Source organism: Sinocyclocheilus rhinocerous, unplaced genomic scaffold (genome assembly GCF_001515625.1).
Source record: "Sinocyclocheilus rhinocerous isolate Xijiao unplaced genomic scaffold, SAMN03320098_v1.1 scaffold697, whole genome shotgun sequence".
In the NCBI taxonomy this organism is placed as follows: Eukaryota; Metazoa; Chordata; class Actinopteri; order Cypriniformes; family Cyprinidae; genus Sinocyclocheilus; species Sinocyclocheilus rhinocerous.
The window spans coordinates 2170688-2192149 of record NW_015664033.1 but is presented as its reverse complement, the minus strand read 5'-3'; the positions used below and the strand labels follow the sequence as shown (position 1 = coordinate 2192149).

The 21462-nt window shown below is 38.1% G+C and overlaps 1 protein-coding gene across 1 annotated transcript in view; it reads left to right on the top strand.

Annotated features, from left to right (window-relative positions):
• Positions 1–9454: 9454 nt before the first annotated feature.
• Positions 9455–21462, top strand: part of LOC107729558 (voltage-dependent calcium channel gamma-2 subunit-like) — a 73066-nt gene continuing 61058 nt past the window's right edge. The window contains exon 1 of the mRNA XM_016540124.1: positions 9455–10111. Coding sequence (XP_016395610.1) covers positions 9886–10111 — 226 coding nt within the window. The 5' untranslated portion in view covers positions 9455–9885. The remainder of the gene's footprint in view (positions 10112–21462) is intronic.

Genomic DNA, 21462 nt, shown 5'->3' with positions numbered 1-21462 from the left:
TCAACAAGGCTACTTTATGTGAATGCGAGTTCCTTAGCAAGTATTTGTGAATCAGAGGTGTTTTATATATGAGATGAGGACATGACTGCAGCCGGCAATGAGGCCCAAACCAGCACAGCCAGTGCAAGAAGGCTTCGGCTTTTTAAATTTACTTAACATTATTTTATTTTTCCATTATACTGAAGAGATCTTTTTGCAAGATATAGTGAGTTTGATGTTGTATTTGGTTGTTGCATGAACTGCCGCTAATTCAAAAGTGAAAGTAAAATGCGCACGGCGCTTTTAAGCTATTTAAAAGCGACGGAAAGCGAGGAAAAGAGGGAAAATTCAAACAAACTAAAAATTAACAATTGCTTTACTCCGAATTGCCGCTATTTTAAAGTGAAAGTAAAATGGGCACACCGCTTATACAAGCTATTAAAAAGCCGAGGAAAAGAGGGAGCGCCCCGCCCCACGGTGATACCGGTATTACCGGTGTTGTCACACGTCGATTAACCGGTGGGAAAATTTCCTCACCGTCACAACCCTAGTTCCTTGTGAGTTGTTGAATGTAATGGTTGTCTGTTTGCCAGTCATTCTGTTCTTTGTTCCCTTTGTTTTTTTCCTTATTGTTTGTTCTAGTTTTTCCATGAAATACCAGCACATAGATCCTTACCTCTTCCTGTTTTCCGCAGCTTCTCCACAACGTTACAGTTTTTTAACTAGCATGTCTCTTTGACTAGTGAATCTTTGAGGCTATATTTAGTATAAGTAAAATACTAAAGTACTGTTAAAATCAGATACTCTAAGACTTTTACTCAAGTTGTTTTGGAATTGCTGACTTGTAACGTGTAGTGGAGTAATTTTCACTGTAAGGTATCTGTACTTTTACTCAAGTATGGTTTTTAGGTACTCTTTACACCTGTGGTCAAATGGTACTAAACAACATTCACGATTGTGACCAAAGGTACATAACGTTTCTGCAATAATACTATAAACAAGCCCTTGGTTAATAATTATTACATCCTTATTGTATTGTTGTTGTTTTTTTTTTTACATTTGAATTTGTTCTTGTCCTTATTACCTGATTTAGTTATTTATCAGTACAGTGTACATTAAAAATTGATGTAAAAAAAAAAGCCAAATTCTGACAGTAACATACTGTTTTCCATTAAAACAGTAATATACTGTTGTAAACAAGCATTCTAGGTAATATTTGTTGTTTTTGAGAAAGTAACTTACTGCAGTATAATGTGAATTATCGGCGCCCAGAGTCGACACTCAAAGATGGTGTCCCAAATCACACCCTATACCCTCATTGACTATTCTGTACATTAGTTCACTAATATAGTCTGCTTGACAGAGTAAATGAAAACAAATGAGTGAATTCAGACACTGAACACCTGCTGTTAAAAAGCAGATTCACTGAAGGAAAGAGAAACACAACAACTACAATTGACTTCCACTGCCTTACGTGAAATCAAATGAAATAAAAGAAAGGCATTAAATCTCTCAAGATTTTAGCAGAGGACGTTTTAACAAATCCATAAACCACATTACCAGCTTCACTTATTTCTAACCAGAATTACTTTTTTTTGTCATACAAAAGTTCTAATTTAAAATTAACAGAACTTTAGATGTTGAGGTTTTATTGAAAATAATATTTTGTTTATAGTTAACATTTTGGCAGTTAGTGTTTGCATTAGTTGGGCTCTTGAATTTTTAACATGCGTTTTTCTCTGGCTGCTGTAAATGTGTGTTTATGAAGCATAATTGTTATGGCAAAATAAATAAATAAAGCCAAGATACATGATCAGATGTTGATAGTTATGTACTGATGCTGACATAATCATTACAAAATGGCCTGATTCACTGATCTATACTACTACTGGCAACCACAGCTGCCAGTATTTTATTAATATCTTAATAATTCATCATAACCTGTAGGCCAGTTGAGCAGAATCATTCCGTATGAATTCATAGGTTATTGCTACTATGACATCCTTCAACTAAAAATACAGACCAATATGTATTTCATATATTACAGTTATAATTTATATGCATCTCTGATTTGAGTTATTTGATTTCTGTCATTTGTTTTCTGTATACTGTACTGTACAATACAGTCCACACGAGGGCGCTGGAAAATAACTATACAGCAGCATGCACCACAACTGTAAAACAAAATTGTCTTTCGAGTTCAATATTTCATTATAGGATACATATTCAAATATGATACATTTGCCATTGTATTCGTTAAATAATCACTGTTATCATTTTTTTCTTAAACCCTCCAGAACTTACAAAAAAATCAATCACTCTCTGAAAATTTATAAATCAGAAGCAGCAGAAAAGAGTCATGGCAGAGAAGCATGGAAAACTTTGTCTTTTAAAACGTGAATTACACTTAAACAGAATGAATTACGCATGTGAATGATTGGCTATATGTGTGTGAGAGTATGTGTGGAGGCCTCCCGCTGTGTTTATAGTACTCAGAGCTGGTGTAGTGGTGACACACTATTAGACTAATTGGATTGGATTGAGAAGTCTTCCTGGGAAAGGAGTAGTTGGGAAGGTCAAGTATCCCAATATCACTGAAGCAAGCAGAATTTGATTGGTCACAGCCTGTGTGCATGTTAGCACTACCTCAAAACCCATACCCTCCTTTAAAAAAAAATCTTATTATTAATTATATAGAAACAAACTAAGAATGTCAGCAGCAGTGCTTGTTTTGTTATATTAGATGTGTGAATATAATATGCATTACTTTGGATCGCTGCATCATCAATACATTAAACTGGTATTGAGGATTCATCTTTCTTTCTTTCTTTCACATTGTGGCAGATGGTAAATGATGGAAAGTCCACATTTGTTTCAAAACAGAGACAGCGTTGCAGATGGACAAGAGCCTGAAGGCTTTATTAAACATCCAACCTCATGTTTCTGCGTATTGTAGAGCACTGGGGGTCAGCTTAATCAATTTAGTCAACTTAATAAAAACCAAGGAGACAGCAGGAACAATAAAATTGTAAATTCAATTGCAAAGTGTTATATATCTTGAGAAGCCACTGTCTCATACTATTCAGTGGCATCGTTTATCCCATGAAACATCATGTTGCACACCCAAAAAATATTTTCTCTTGGGGCATCAATGAGATTAAAGTAAAAGAATGAAGAGATCCTTACCCGAGGTGAGCTTTATGATACACACATGAAGAAGCATGCAATACCTGGTATTTATCAGAATCTGTGTGAGAGAGTGCATGTGTGCGAAGGGGTAAGGTTATGTCTGCCATTGCCATGGAAACAGAGCCCCTGTGTAAATTTTGCCTATATGCTTTATTTCTTTGCTCCACTAATCTCTTTCTCTCTCTCATTCATACAGATTGCATCACACGGCAGCACCACAAATAACTTTATTCTTTGTTGGGCTGGCTTGTTCCTTTATTTCCATACTGGTTCAAAGAATCAACAGTAGACAGTATGGATTTCTTAGATAAATATGGGAGGAAAAAAGAACTTGAACTAGTTTTAAAGAAGAGAGTCTTAGACTACACTCTTAAAAATAAAGGTGCTTCAAAAGGTTCTTCAAGCGATGCCATAGAAGAACCATTTTTGGTTCCACAAAGAACCATTCAGTCAAAGGTTCTTTAAAGAACCATCTCTTGCTTACCTTTTTATAATCTGAAGAACCTTCTTTCATCACAAAGAACCTTTTGTGAAACAGAAAGGTTCTTCAGATGTTAAAAGTTCTTTATAGAACCATTTAGACAAAAAGGTTCTTCTATGGCATCGTGAAGCACCTTTATTTTTAAGAGTGTAGTTGTTTTTTAATTTTCAGAAGAAAATGTAAATAGTGGTTGCATCACAATATCATTGTGCTAGGGTGTTCTGGATGGTTTTTATGTGTATGCTAAAGTTTTTTTGGTGGTTGCCAGTGCGTTGTTAGGTGTTTGCTGAGATATTTTAAGGTATATTGAATTGGTGCTATGCTGTTGCTATGCTATTCTGAGTGGTTGCAGGTGTTTGCTAAGGTATCCTGAGTGATAGATAGATAGACAGACAGACAGACAGACAGATAGATAGATTTCAGTCTGGTTTTAAATCTTGCCACAGCACGGAGTCAGCCCTCTTAAGAGTTCTAAATGATGTCATTCTGGCCAGTCTATGGCTCTGGTTTTGTTAGACCTTAGATCTGCCTTTGATTGGGTCAACCATGATATTCTTATATTTCGTCTTGAGGCATGTGTTGGTTTACAGGGCACAGTATTACAGTGGTTTAGGTCACATCTTACTAATAGGAGATATGTCGACAACATTGGGCATCATTCCTCATACCCTGAGATGCTTTTAAGATCTGGTGTACCACAAGGATTGATTGTTGGTCCGGTATTGTTCTCACTTTATATGCTTCCTTTAGGGTTTATTTTTAACAAGCATGGGGTCTCTTTCCATATGCAGATGACACCCAAATTTACATCCCCTTAAAGCGTGGTAATAAGCATGCCATTAAGCCCATTTTGGATTGCCTGAAGGAACTGAAACTTTGGCTTGCAACAAATTTGTTGTGCCTCAATGAGAGTAAAACTGAATTCATTATGTTTGGTCCCAATGATCATAGTTTACACGACTTCGAAACTACATCTCTGTCACCATACAGTACCACCTGTGTCAGAAACTTGGGTGTTTGGTTTGACAATAACCTCAAATTTGACAAGCAGATAAGTATCGTTGTTAAGGCCTGTTTTTTATTATATCCGGCTTCTCTCCAAAGGGAAGTCGTTTTTATCATTAAAGAAATGGAAATAGCAATACACGCATTTGTTACATCCAGGCTAGACTACTGTAATTCTCTGTATGTTGGTGTTCCTCAGTCCTGTGTTTCTCGTCAGCAGTTAGTCCAGAACGCAGCAGCTCGGCTTCTTACTGGAAAGTACAAATATGAGACTATTACACTGGTTTTAATCTCACTTCATTGGCTTCCAGTAAAGTACAGAATTGATTTTAAAATTCTACTGTTTGTTTCCCCACTGTACTTAACCGAGTTGTTACAGCCTCATACTTTGTCGAGATCGCTCAGATCTACTAATTCTGACTTGCTGCATGTTCCTAGGACAAGGCTAAAAACGAGAGGTTTTTTCTGTTGTCGGCCCAAAACTTTGGAATAGTCTCCCCTCTCACATCAGAACTGCCCCAACCTTGTTTGATTTTAAATCCACTCTAAAGACCTATTTATTCTCATTGGCGTTCGATATCCCATGACAAACTGTCTTTGACTTTGTTCTCAGGAACGCCACACATTTTTACAGCTTGCGTATATTCTGTGTATATTTAATGAATAATTTTGTTTTACAACTGTTTTAATTTGCCTATTGTTGGTATAGTGTTGTAAAGCAATTTGGTCAACTCCGGTTGTTTTTAAACTGTGCTATATAAATAAAATTGTATTGTATAGATAGATGGACGGATGGACGGACGGACGGACGGACGGACAAATAGATAGATAGATAGATAGATAGATAGACATAGACAGTCAGACAGATAGATAGATAGATAGATAGATAGGCGGATGGACAGATGGATGACAGAAAGACCGATAGATGACAGACAGACATATATATGGTAGTGTGTTATGCTCTACAAAAGTCTTGCATTTTTTCCATTCTGATTGGCTTTGGTAATAATTACATAATGCAGCTATGACCTCATATTCAGCATGACGTTATGACAGTTGAAACCGACTCCAGCAGCTGGATGTTTCAGTGATGCCGTGAACGGTGGTGGCAGTGTGGCGTCTCTCTCCCTCGTTCGCTTGCCGAGAGACTTAGAAAGAGCAGAAGCTGTAATTAGAATGCGAGGGAGCAAGTCGCTGCTGCAAATTGAAAACATATTGATTCTCCCTCAGCTTTGTTCTCCCTAGCCTGAGAACAGGATGGAGATTCACACACAAGGTAACAGGGAGCAGGAAAGAGGGGTTGGTGGGAGAATCGAGAGAATATGGAAGAGAGAGAGAGGGAAGGAGATTACATCATGCACAGGACTTTTTTTTAATTCTGAAAAAGAACCGGCAAGGATTTTTCTATTAAAAGTTTGGGTTGACAGGCAAATAGCTCCGCCTGTTCATCCAGTTAAATTCTGCCCCACATAAGATGAAAAGAGGGCATTCTAGTCCACTGTACTGACGTCAAGGGAAGTAGTTACAGCAAAATAGTTCGGTAGAGGGAAGATTGCTAAGGTCCAATGTGTATGTGTGTGTCTGGGTACAAGCACCAAAATAGGAGCAGAATTGGTGAAGGCAGATGGTAAGTCAGAAGTGTGAGGCTGTCAAATGCAGTCATATACTGTGTAGTATGTCAGTGTCTCCCCTCAGGCAATACAATAGCTTCCTCATCCAGAGCAATGTATCACCACTCTACAATCCTCAGGATTCCAATGACAAGAAAAGTGATTTTTATCCACAATGCCTTTTTTAGCATATGATTTGTATTTGTTTATTTAGAAAAGGAATGGAATAAAGCATATCTTAGTGCAAATACATAAAGAACTGCTTCAGGGCATTGCTGTCAGACATACTCACCTGCTGCGTCGTCAGTAGCTGGTGTCAATGTGTAAGGCAACACGCTATAGGCATCAAACACAGCCTGTTGATGGAGCCATGCACTTAAAGTACTGCCACAGCATAGTTGAATGTTTGGTTGTTTCTAACTGTTATCAAGTTTCATGGTGCTTAATAGAGCAGTAGAGCACACAATAGCAGCAGAAGTCACACAACACAAGGAAATTCTAGTCAACCAAAAATAGATACACTCTAAAAAAGTGCTAAATAGCATTAAAAGTGCTTCATTGGCTTGTAATCATAGGGGAACCACTTTAAGTGTTATACAGCACTTTTGTCAAATGGTGTTATGTAGAAACATAAGAGGAACCCCATTCTCCTCCTTAGATTTTAGATATGTTATTCCACTCTCATATGTTTGCTATGAAAGGGAATTTATTACAATGGCAAAAGCTGAATCACTTTTATGCTTTTCTGAGGCCAAAAATTCTTGTTTGGGGACCCTGGAATATTTCCTTATGGGGGACCTTGGGGGCAAAAAGGTTAAGTACATGTTATCTTCAGGAAATACACTGTATTTTAATGTTGTTTTTTAATCCTTTCCCCAACTAAACTAAGAGAATAAGAGAGATAGAGAACCTTTAAAGAACTATACAGGGGCTTAACGGGTTCTTTGTATGGCAGTGGTGCTATATAGCACCTCAACCAAAAGAACCACTCAAGAACCACATTTTTTATGTGAAAAAGTTTTTATGTACTTAAAATGGAAAACATCACGAAAAGTAAATAATGTTTTCTTTGTGTACATATTTGTGTAATTTTAAAGGGATAGTTTACCCAAAAATAGCAATTCTGTTTTTTTTTCTAACCTGTACTTAAATGTATTTCTTCTGCAAACACAGAAGTAAGTATTTTGAAGCATACAACAGCATTGAACCCCACTGGCTTTCACAAAACAAAACAAAAAAACTAAACGAAAGATAAAGTAAAATAAAAACAAAAAACAAAGCACAGATATAAACAAACATATTGTCTTTTGTGATACATAGAAGAAATAATGTGATACAGGTTTATGTTGACAGAATTTTTATTTTTAGTTGAACTGCCTCCTTCACAATTAGGACTCACTTGAATCAAATTTTCAAAATATTGTCACAAAAATCCAAGTGTGAACATGTAATTTTAGCCAACCAAAACCTGCATTTTTAACTAAATCGTCTAAGTTGCATACATAAAATGAAGGGTGTGTCACTAAGACTATACAGGCACTAGTTCCTGAGTGATTTATTCAGACCTCAAAAAGACTACATCTAGACTCCTGTGTTAGACCAAATGCACATGGCAACACAAAGGCAAGGTGTATCGAAACCAGAGTATCAATTATCTATGGGACCTTCAGCAGAGGGAAATAGTGTCTACCCCTAAGACAGAGTGTGCCCTGAGGCTAGTTTTACCAAGTGACTCCACATAATCACATCCAATTAACGAAACCACAAAAAAGGAGGCAGTTCAAAGAGCTACCTTATCCTTTGCGTTTCCACCACTCATTCTCACTCCCTCTCTCTCTTCTGCAGAGCACAATTCACTTTAAGCATTGCTTAAGCCAATGCTCAAGGGGTGTTTTAACAAGCAGTTGATTAGCGCTGGTCTTTTGCAGGCTAATGTTTAGCTGACATTAAAGGTCCACGTGGGAAGTATGTACCGTGAACACGGACCTCAATCAAGAATGAATTCCAGAGTTTTCCATGTGCCAGTGAAGCCCAAAACCAGCAGGAGCCACACCATCAGAGAGCCGTTTTAGTAGCAACTCCAAAAACACATGATGAGTTCATATCCGTATGCTTCGCTCCGTCTAAATAAGAGTTTTTAACTGCACCCTTTTCTGTCGCCGCACATCCCTTCTCTGTTGTATAATTTTCTCTCTCGCTCCCTCTCTCTCGTTCTCTCTCTCCCTCCCTCTTTCTGAGCCACAGCACGCCTGCCTACATCCCTCTCCCAAATCTTCACTAGCACACAAGCAAAGGGGACAGAAGCAGACCCAGCACACCACGTTCCTCATTATCAGGTCTTTTTGTCTTTTACATGGCGCAAGAGCTCTGCAAGCGGGACGGTTCTGGGTGCGAGAAAGCCAGCGCGGATTTGGATAAGCGAGCATCAGTGGCGGGTGTCGACTACAGCAGTTCCGGCGCCTCCGCCTTCTCGGTCTCCTCTAGCCGGCTCTATGACTAGTAATGGTCGGCTTGTTTTGCTGGATGCTCCCTGCTCTAACCGGATCTTCGACGGCACCATATTCAACAGCAGATTGCCATTTTCGGAAGAGACCTTCATAGAGCTAGAAGATACATATGGAAACTGGGGATCAGAATTTTAGGAAAAAGGATATATAGTAGTGCTTTATTTTATTATTCCATTTTGCTTATTTATGTTTCGTTCTCGATTAATTCTCTCATTCCATCGTTGACTTGATTTGTCAAATTGATGCGAGAGCGGCAGCAGCAGATTTAGATTCACCCGGACATTCTTTTTGTTGGTTTTGAACTGGACTATCCTGGCCATCCATCCATCTATCCTATATTTTTTTCTGCTCCTGCACTTTAATAGAGCTTTCCCTGTCCTTTCTGGGTTTTTTTCTTCCTCTCTGCGTCTTTCCCTCTTGACTAGAATAGACTAGGATTTGCTTAGCCATATTAAGAGAGGACAGCGTTTGTTAAGCAGCTACGTAGGTCAACAGTTGTTGTAACACATCGAATTGGTTAGATATATTCCAATCCGAAGCAAAGCCTTCCATTGCTCCATCAACGCCAGTCTGAATTCCACATTCTTCCTAAACCAGTATTTATCCTCAATTCCTATCACATCAAATCTACGCGCCTAAATTGTCATAATTAAAACCAAGCATTGTTCAACACTGGCTTAATTGCCGTGGCGTTTGAATGACATGCTCAGGCCACTATTTAAGGCCTCGGCAATTAATTATTATCTTTGATTAGTGGCTTTGTAGCGTGAATGTTCGTGTAAATTTAAGCTGTAGCACTAGCTGCTGCATATCTTACCTCGTTTAGAAAAAAAAGAGACAAGGACAAACGATTTAGGACGGTAAAATTGCTCTTTGTTGGAACAGTGCGGAAAGCGTACCGTTCCACTCCAAAAACAAACGAAAAAGCCAGAAAGGCTCACCTATTTCTTCCTTAATCGGTTCTCACCCAAACGCAACCATAAGGTTCCTACCGCATCCTCCCCCTTTCCCCTCCTTTCGCTCAAATATATCCCATTTTTTAAATTTGGTTTGGTCCCGTAAATTTTCAAATATTTATTTCCTATACATCAAGAGGAAAGGGGGTCCCCCTTTCATGGAATGCGGAAACATGGGTGTGTTTGACCGCGGAGTTCAGATGTTATTGACCACGGTGGGCGCGTTCGCCGCCTTCAGTCTCATGACCATCGCGGTGGGCACGGACTACTGGCTGTACTCGCGCGGCGTGTGTAAGATCAAGAGCAACAACGAGAACGAGACCAGCAAAAAGAACGAAGAAGTGATGACCCACTCGGGACTGTGGAGGACATGTTGCTTGGAAGGTAAGACGACTCTCATCATGCTCTCGTTTATCCACCAGGTGACGTTTAGCGGTCCCCCATTTGCATTAGAGGGTCCATCTCAGCATGTGCACACGTGTTCCCGTCGGTTGTTACGGAAACGCATCTTAGGCCTGCTGCTCTAGTGATGGTTTAACAGCTCCGCGTTCAGAACCACGGACAGCGACACCGGCGCACAATACTAAAACTGATGCGTAAAGATGTTAAACAGGGTCTACTTTGCCAGATAGCCCAAACACACTGCTGTCTCTTATGAAGTTGTTAACTGGTTTCTTGTTGGTCTAAAATGGCCATGATCTAAAAACCTCTTTGAACACATATCATTATTATTATTAACTTGTTTAATATATTCTTGCTGCAGCTCATGACCAACTTGGACCAGCGAATGACCACCTTAGGCCAGCTAGAAACCATCTACCAGAGCTACCAGCTTTTTTGGGTTGAACCAAAAATAAAAATTTTGTCATCATATGCTCACCCAAATGACTTTCTTTCATCCGTGGAACACAAAAGAAGATATTTTGAAAAATGTTTTTGTCCATACAATGATAGCCCAAAGAAACACTGAACCCCATTGATGTTCACAGTATGGACAAAAAAAAGAACCTTTTCCAAAATATATTTTTTGTGTGTTCTACAGAAGAAAGTCAGTCATACAGATTTAAAATGAATAAAAAAAACTTTATTTCTTAAAAAAAAGGTTCTTTATTGGCATCTATGGTTCCATGAAAAATAATTTTAATTCTAAAAAAGATTCTTTGCAGTGGAAAAAGTTTCTAAAAGGTTCTAAGTGGAACCAACAAAAAAAAGAAGCTAGGGCATCGCTGTAAAAAAAAAACCCTCTTTTGGGAACCATTATTTCTAAGAATGGATGAAAAAATGATGATAAAAGTTACATTTTAGGGTTAACTATCCCTTTAAGATGGATTTTCCCACAGGGGAAAGTTATGGATGTAAAAGCAGATAAATGCATGTGTGCACTACTGGGACTTCCACTAGGTAACACCTGGAAAAGAAATCGCTACTCGCATGCACCATGTTTAGAAATGCTCTCTGTAAGTCAGGTCAACATACACAGACACTGACTGCTGACTTTGGCCTAGCAATGTCACCTTGTGAGGTCACAGAGCATAACAAATCCTCATCCTCACCAGGGCTCAGAGGAGGCACAGAAGATGGCCTGGGTCTCTGAGGCACACGGCCATATGCTATCTGTACACATCCTCTGCTGCTTCTAAAGCACAGGAAGATCTATTGCGGAAAATCCGTGTAGCATTATATCCAGTCAAATGAGTTAAATTACAAGGCATATTGACAGGGGAGACTGATGTTGATCTTGATCATCATTATGACAGCATGAGTTCTCATAGCCATATGTTGACTAAGGCAAGACAAGTGACTTTGACCACATCTGTGAGTGTGTCCTTAACATCTGCTTTTTAATTTTGTCTGTCAAATGATCTAAAAGACTCAAGGCAAACAACCTTGATGTGTAGGAATCTCTTGGATCAAAAGGTGCTTCATGAGAACCATCCAAGTGGGGCCTGATGAACATTTCCATGTAAAATATTTCCTAATAGCTTGGTTTGTATTGCATCTGTGTGTCACTGGCACCACAGAATTCCACATGATAGTCAGTCAGTTGTAATTTGTGATTCATTTTAGCTCTCAGTTACACAGATATTGTACACCGAGGTCAAATTCTTTGGAATAGCAATACCATTTGATTCGGTTCAGCTAATAAACTGCCAGCATAATTGAACCCTGAAGAATGAAACATTTGCCTTTCTGTGTGTGTGACAAAATAAATCCTACAGTTTTTGAACAGGCAAAGTGATCACTGGATAAACAACAGCACACTTAAATAGTAGAACATGCACTTAAATTGTTGATTACAGCCAGCTCATTTGCAAAATTAGGTGTGGGTCTATGATAAGTCGTAATTAGATGAGGATTGTGCTGCTTTAATGTGAAGCGTCTCTATTCCTTCTGTTCTCAGTTCAGGCTCACACAGATCTCACTCTCAGACTATGACAAAAGCAATTAGCTGCAACAGTAAATAACACTTATCCCTCAACCTACACGGTTGTATCCATCAAGCAGGTGCCGCCTCTCAGAGCCCGTCTTGCACTGCCATCTCATAGACTGTGTGTAGGCAGGCCAGGATGTAAATCTCAGTGGTCAGTGCAGAAGATGATTTGCTGGGGAGGAATAGATTTAGAGCATGCAGGTGGGCAAGAGTGTTAGTGTAATCTGTCCCTGGAGTGCTCCAAACTGATGAGAGAGGGGAAACACCCTCACTGGACTGTCCTCAGCAATATTAGCAATGCTTCAGATATTTAACATCTACTCTCGCACCCACCCCCGTATGAAGTACACTATAGACCAATCCAGAGGATCACACCTACAAAAAGACTTACATATCTTGCTTGGCTCAATCAGGTGCATTATAACTTCCTGAGCAACAGAAGAGAACCAATGTATATTACATCTACATGAAATGGTTCTTTTCAATTGGTGCCAGTATTTGGAAAGCATAAGCATCTTTATACTTACTGTACACTAATTTTAAAAAATTGGGGTCGGTAAGATTTTTTTAAATGTTTTTGAAAAATGTCTCTTATGCTGAATTGTGAATTATTACAATGTAAAACAACAGTTTTCTACTTTAATATATTAAAATGTAAATTACTCCACAGTCTCACATGATCCTTTAAAAATCATTCTAATTTGCTGAGTTTGGTGCTCAAGAAGCATTTCTTATTATTATCATTGCTGAAAACAGTTGTGCTGCTTAATATTTTTGTGGATATTTTTTCAGGATTCTTTGATGAATAGAAAGTTCAAAAGAACAGCATTTATTTGAAAATGAATTTTTTTGTAGCATTATTAATGTCACATTTTATAAATTGAATGCATCCTTGCTAAATAAAAGTAATATTTTCTTTTTTTTTTAAATCTTCTGGACAGTATTGTATATCCATTAGATTAATATCAAATTCTTACAATTCTTAAAATAAAGCTAGTGTCAATAATGGAGGTATACACCAGTCTGCTTTGAGCAAATAATTTATAGAGAGCCCTGTTTATAGAGAATCTTAAAGCTATTCTTGTAGCTGGGTCATGTATCCATTCACTTTTTATTCTCGTATATTTCAGTTTCTTTCAGTACATTTGCATTTATTTCTAATGTCAGCAGATCTATTTTGTTCTTAATGAACTTGCAATGTTTCAACACCTTAAAGGCATACTTAAAAACATATGGATGTCATTAGATAAAAACCAAGAGGCATTTATTAAAATAAATAGCACAAGCACACTTTAAGAAAAAGCATGTAGTTTGTCGTTTGTTTTAAAAGATAATATAATAGACACAGACAAAAATGAGGACAAAATGTACACTTCTAGAAAATAATCTGTAGAGAACTACCAGTACATTTTCTGTTAAGTTTACAGGCATTTATTTTAAGCCTAAAACACACTATGCACTGCATATTTTAAAACACAGGTAAAACACCAGTGAAACATCAATACATAAAATGCCTTCATATTAACAGTACAATGGGCCTTTTCTTTTGAGTGTCAGAGTTTAGTGGATTTAAAACTGAGTGGATTATGAACTACACTTGTGGTTAATCTTGAGCTAAACTGACTCGGAAAATCATAAATGACCATGAATCCAGCTGATTAAAAGTAATTTTTATAGTAAGAAATGTGAAGTTACTTATGCAAAAAAAGTCTAGAATCTTTTGTTCGCAGATGCCACTTAGTTCGACATCTTGTTATCTAATACAATTCGTAAACTTTTAAACTAGGCTTAAATGTCCAAATACTTTTAATGACCACCGCACATTTTCAACTTATAACTTTTTTATTTCCATCCTCAATCACAAAGCAAAAAGTGTCAAACCAGATAATTAGGGCGAAGTTTCTACTATTTTTTTACAACACAAAAGCAAAGCACAATGCACTTTCTGTTATCGCACCTCTCAGTGAAAGATGACAGCTTGTTAAGGTCTTGTTCTGGACACCCACGGAGCCATTATAGTGCCACTGCAGATTAGAATGTGTCCCTATAGTGAGTGGAAGCAAATATCCATCAGCATGACATTGCAGTGCATGCATGTACACATGAACAAACATTGCTATGAAAGAACACAAGCTAGTATAAGGTGGGCCACCATTACCGTAGTGACTCAGACCCCAAGTGTACTTCAGCAGAACTACAGGTAATCTGCGTTATTAATCTTCATTACGCTAACAATGTATGTGGCGTACAGTACAGCGAGAGCAAAGAAACAGCGCAGCAAAGTACAATGACAAAGGAGGCACAGTTATATTCCTCGCATACCCAACACTTATCATTCCGAATCTCTGTGACAGCAACTTTCCCAAGAAGACAGATCATTCTCCTGAATGCTTTGAGTCGCTGTGAATATTTTCCAGGCCACGGGGGGCTGCTGCTAATGAATGGACTTCCTGCACAAGTTTTCCACTCGCATGCAGCCAAAGCGTGTGCTTGAAGAGATAACCAGCGCCGTCTCAGCAGGAGGGGTGAAAAATACTCGTGCATTTTTCTCACCTCTCGCTAGTTCATACTCACAAATCTGCTCTTTGTAAGCAAGTGTGTGTGAGGTCTCATACAGGTCGACTTAACCAGTGTGGCCGTGTTGTGCTAGTATTTGTGAATCATGTGATCAAAATGGTCATGTGTAAGACTTTTTGGTTTCAAAAGGTCATATTTTTATGTATGTGTGATATAGACAGACAAGCCGTGGGTCTTAGCCGTGCCTGGCGCTGCTGTAGAGACGGATTAAGCTCATAAACTGATCAGATAAGGATTACCAGCCTGGCATGGATCTGCCCAGCTAATGACCCAGGTCCAGAGTGGCATTACGCAGTATTACAACACTACTGCATGCTTCAGTTCGCTCACACAGGCCACTTGCCCCAAAACAATCATCCCAGTTCAGCTCTACACTTACCAAAGTAAAAGTCCAACCATATTTTCTTTGGCATGCCCACTCTCTATAACACTTCAATACTATGATCCACTTATCCTATAAACACCAGTGATGTGATGAACAGTAGGAGAAAAAAAACATCCTGGAAGAGCAGCATATACACTGCCAAAACATTCTGTCAGGTTAACCTGTAAGAGAAGAGCTGTTTCATTCAATGCCTTTTCTCATTGCCTTGTCAGATGATCATTACAGTTCGAGGTGTCATATTTCTAGCTTGATATATTCAGCTGTGACATTAAAGGGAGAACCAAAGTGAGTAAATGATGACAGTTGATAAAATGAAAAAAGTTATTACTGGAAGTTCACAAAAGTTCATTAGGTAGATAGATAGCAAGGATTCGTTTAATTGAACAATGTGACAGTAAAGACATTTACATTGTTATAAAAATTCTAGGATCACGTAACACTGAGGACTGCAATAATGGTTGCTGAAAATTCAGTTTTGTGGGAATGAATAGCATTTTAAAATATTCCTATAGAAAACAGCTATATTAAATGGTAATAATATTTCACAGCATTATTTCACTGTTTGTACTGTATTTTTTGATCAAATAAATGCATCTTTCAAAAACATTAAAAAATATCTTACGGACCCAATTTTTTAAACAGTAGTGCATCTTTTTCTACATTTTAAAGGTCCAAATTGTTACATCGTTTTATGCCCTCATGTCATTCTAAACCTGTTTGACTTTCAAAAAAAAAAAAATCACCCAAAGTTTCCAAATGTTCCAAGTCTTTTGAAGCCATATGATGGAACAGATTCACATTTGCAATTGTTCACTTAGAAATTAGGAAACTGCAGCTTAAACAGCTATAAATATATCTTTCTGAGTTTCACAGAAAAAAGAAAGTCATATGGGTGACATAAGGGTGAGTAAATGATGACAGAACTTTCATTTTTTGGGTGCACTGTCCATTTAAACAATGACAGAAGCCATTTGTTTATAAGAATAATGATCTTATTTAGAACTAATGTACTGGCAAGCCAGTTCTCATTTTGAACTTCTCAAATGCAGGACACGAAACAGCAGATCTTTTTTTTTTTTCCCCGACATCTAGACAACCTCTGCCAGTATCAGAGGACAAAATTCTCCTCTGCCGCTCAGACAGGAGGGAGCATAATGAGGGTCTCAGGGGCATTATTAATATTGGATTGGGAGACGGCCCGGGTGGAATACCACTTGAATCATCCTCATTCTGATTCAGCTCTGAAAGCAGGTTGAATGTGACGGCAGTGATCAGAGTGCAACAGAACAGTCTGTTCCACATCTCATTTCTCGCCTGCTCTCCTCTATCGCTTGCTTTCTCTCTCCTGCTTTTGCTTCTTTCTACCTGATGGTTGGCAGGTGCATGTGTAGGAGTACTCATGCTATTCTGGAACTTCTGTCTTCCCCATTCAGTTGACCCTCTACTGAGGAAGCACATCTGCATGAGCAAAATCCCTTTTAAGAGCTTTTCTGCATTCATTTTGCTTTGGTTCCTTTATTTGCAAGCTATAAGGGAAGGCTAAATGATCATAGAGTCCTTGTAATAAACTATACATGGTGTGGTGAAATTAGAAAAGGTCATAAACGTAACTGTTTGACAGTCCTGTCATGGGTAGGAGGAGCCGAGTGATGTTATTCATCATTCCTCCAATCATCTTCTCCAGAGCTGCGCAGGCTGCCTTCATCAGGGGAATGAGGGGGACTGAATGACCCAGGCTTCCTGGTTGCTTTTGGTCCTAGTGCACTGTGTGATTTCTCTGCACTTTGACCCAGGAAACAGATCAATAAAGGACACTCCTAGGATATGTGTGTGTGGGAATGGCCTCTGTATAGTGTAACATCACTGATTATAGCTGATGAATGAATGCAATAGTACAGATAAGCAGAGGCACGTTAAACTAAAAAGAGATGTTCAACATATAATATTCTGAGCTTCATATCATATAGCCACATGCCTTTGTGGCCAAAAGAAAAAGTTTAGCAGAATTTTGAGGCTGCTGTTTTCCATTTTCCAAAAATGTCCAAGATTTATTTATTTAATTTTTTTGTTACAATGTAAAATTTTTTACTGTTACTATTAATCCATTTAATGCATCCTTTATTAATATATTTATTAATTTCTGTAAAACCATAAAATCTTACTGACTCCAAACTTCTGAATGGCAGTCTATATTTAATCTATTCATGCTACCTTTTTAAATGCATTCAAATATGGTGCAGCAAAATATGTTATGATGCTATTAGAATTAGACATTGAGATTTGAGACCAAAGGTGGAAGAGAAGATTTTTCTGTCTGTTCTTCACTGATCTCATCACTTCAGAAGACCTGGAATATAAATAATATAGATTATTTGAATGGTACTTTTGTCTTCTTTTTTTTTAGATTAAGAGCTCCATCTACTAACTGTATAGAATAGAGCATCATGAAATTCCTTTCTAACGTCTTACATCATGTGCTGAAGAAAGAAAAATCAAAAATGTACTTGGACTGAGATGAGGATGAGTAAATAATGACATAATTTCATTTTTGGGTGAACTATCCCTTTAAAGAGATTCTGTCTACAGCACATAGTTCATTTAAAATAAAGAGAGGATTTGTTTGAAATGTTTAGTAAAGATGCAGAAGGAATTTGACTGTACCGCAGCTCATTTTATGGTTCCAATTACCACAAACCTCTTTTTGCCACGCAGAACTCAACATGCACTTCTACACAAAGAGGTGTGTGATAATTTATAATTTCTCTCTGTACTCTTGCGTGTAGTGCCAAAATCTCAGTGATACTAGACCAATTATATAGAATTGATCTCATTTCCACTGCACAGTAGACATTAGGCCAATTCTGTGATAACGTTTAAAGGAGATCATTCATTTATTCCCCCCCCCACCCATCCCTTCTCGGACGGCCATTTTGCAGATTTAAAGCAGCGAGAGGAAATCCTGCCATAAATGCTGATTAACTCTATATCTGCTCCATTCATTTTAAGTCAAAGTGTTTTGCTGTTTTTCCCCCGATAGCGGCGGTGGAATCTGCAGCCCTCTCAGGTGTGATGAATTGGTGGTGTCCTTGGCACAGTTCATTTGCAATCCATTACAGCGCATTAGCTTTGTGTCAGAGAGGAACCCAAACACCATGCATCACTAAAGTGAGGGGATGCGATCAGATACCCCAACTTACACCCACATACCATCGACTTGCAAAGCACGTTTGAATTTCAATTGGTCTTTAGTAAAGTATATTGAAATTAGGCCCGAACTGTTTAAGTATATAGAATAAAAACGGGAAAAAAGTCACTAATTTATAGCTTAGGAAACTTAATGGAGATCTCAGTTATGCTTCGTCTCTATGTATTACCTTTGTCTTTGTCTTTAGGAAATGAATGATATTATTTTTGATGTACAGAGAAAAGTATATATATAGAGAGAGAAAGTATATACACCAAATATATACACTACCATTCAAACATTTAGGGTCAGCAAGTTTTTTTATTTTGTTTTGAAAATAGTCTCTTATGCTCACCAAGGCTGCATTTATTTGATCAAAAACACAGTACTAAACCATAGTAAAAACAGTAATATTTTTAGAATTTAACATTTATTTTTCAATTATTTTTCTTTTATTCGATTTTCAGCCATTACTTCAGTCTTCAGTGTCACACGATCCTTCGGAAATCATTCTAATATGCTGATTCATTTCTATGTATGTATATATAGTGCTCAGCAGATGCTGCTATACACATACATATTATGTGTGTGTGTGTGTGTGTGTGTGTATAGCATCTGCTGAGCACTAGTTTTCTCAGTTTTTGTCTTGTTCATCCATCCATCCATCAATATATAAACAAAATATTCTGCATATATGCTGTTAATGCATTTAACCATTTGTTTTTTATTTTATATATATATATATATATAATCTTTTGTGTATGTGTGTGTGTGTGTGTGTCACAATCTCAGCGCAGTGTGTGACACTGAAATCTCTTGTGACACTCTAAAGGAGACACATGTAAGATTACTTGAGTCTTTTACTCAAGAGAGCAATTTAAGAAGCAGAAGACTCCATTTGCTCTCCATTTTCTCTTATTGCCGTTGAATCTCATTGCTGTCAATGGAGAAATTAATGAGATCTTTTTTTCTATCCTATGGGTGAGTCTCACCTTGGAGAAGATCATATCTTAGCACACGCTGCTTAGCGTTTGCTTCGGTGCTGATGTATTACAGGCCTCAAGTGTAATGTTTCATATAGGACAACACTCAGACAGTCCATTAAGATGTCCCTAAACATTACCATGTGTAACATCATGTTCATTCATTTATGATCTAATTTCGTGCCATGGGTACTCACATAATGAGCATGTGTCTTCTCGTTGAGGCTCTGTGGAGGATGGACTGAGATGTTTCCACCTCTGCAGACCTGCGGTTAGCACCTAGCTGAACTAGTAATATATAATGTATTACATTTTGGAAGTAACTTGCCCAACACTGCTGGCGAGGTGCTGGCGGTCCTTGGTCCAGGCGGGAGCATACGTCCAAATCCACCCCCCTCTGCGCCTGTGTGCATGGGGGGAGGGAGAGACGGAGGACGGCATATGCACAGGGAGAACTGTAGAAGAGAAGCAATAATGAAAGTGATTTCTAAAGTCACACAAAGTTGCACAGTAAGTTCTTTAGCCTCAATGAGATGACAAAGTGAGTTCATTCCCACACACAAAAAAGGAGAAATCCCAAAAGACAACATTAGCTCAATCTGTATATTAGTTTATTAGGTACAGAGCAGCAGGGCTCATTAACTACATTTTATTAGTTGGCTTTCAAGATATGTGCATTGAGCTATTTCCATGTCCCTCCTGAATCTGAAACCACATGACCATTTTAACTGCAGTTATTTAAATTATGCGCTTGTTTAGCATGAATTACCGAAACTACAAGAGGTGCACTATAGTATCTGGTTTCATACAAATATATAGTCATCTTACTCCTATTTCCTTTCCTTCTCTAAGTGGGGATCAGGTATAACGGTCCACATTGTGTCTGTATTGATTCCAGGTCTGCTAGGGACTTTGAAGACTATTGATGGGAAGTAAATGGTGCCCTGTGTCTCATTCTGATGGTACGAGTATCTCCTCCCTCCTCGTTTTTTGAGTGTGTGTGTGTGTGTGTCCGTGTCCCACATTGTCTTTTTCTCTCGGGTAATAGCACCCAATTCAGTGATGAAAATTCGCACCCAATTTTAGTAGCAATTCTCAAAGCCATTGTATGGTGGTCTGGGTCCAAAGGGGCCAAGCAGTGCTGTGGTTGAGCAGAGCTGCTCAGATGGCTGTGTTTACATCAGGCACCAGTGCTGGCAAAGCCTCCAGTCACAGCAAATGGTGCTGTTGGCTAAACATACTGCTGTCAGGAGACTGCCACTGTCAACTTCATCTGGGAGAATTCAACAAGACCGGCAATCTCAGGGAAGCCAAAGTCTTGCGGTGCACTGTATATTTCAATGTTCAGCCTAAAAATCAAGCTTCTATCTTTAGACTGAAGGTTTTCAGAAGAATGTCCAAGTGCAGTTTGACCATACGAAACTCACCGCCATGATGCCAGGGTGTTGCTGTGTAGTTTCAAAGGCGTTTGGAGGGTTTTAATGTGTTGGTATGAAGATAACCTGAGTGCTTTTGCCTGTTTCTATGTGGTTGCTAATTTCTTACGGGTGGAATTTTTTACAAGTTGTGATTGCTATGGTAGTTTGAGCTTGAACATGTTGCTTGTAGTATGTAGATGTTCTGAGTGACTTCCGTGCATTTCTGTGTGGTTGTAAAAAATTTAGGGTGTTTTTATCTGTGTAGTTGCTAAGGCTTTCTGGGGGATTTTTGTGTGTTTTCATGTAGTTGCTAAGCTCTTCTAAGTGATTTTAGTGCATTTCAGTGTTGTTGGTTAGGCTTTTTGGGTGTTTCTGTGTGGTTTTCTTAGGTGTTCTGAGTGTTTTTTCATGTTTTGATAGTTGCTAAAGTGCTCTTAATAGTGATGCTAGCAGTCATTTTAAGAGAATGAACTGAAACACTGCAAAAAACAAACAAACACTTAACTGGTCTTGGACATTTTTCTCCAAAAAATTGTTTAAAAAACATTTACTTGATAAATTTATTTGTTCATTCATTTATTATATCATTCGGAATATTTGCTCATTTATAACTTGTTCATACTTGGCAATTAAGACATAAAATATATAAATTAAAGATACATACTCTGGGAAAAAAGCCTTAATATCTTATATAGTGTTGCATCTCCGATCAATTAAATCTGAGATATATTTAGATATTGTAACTGTAAAATAAGAC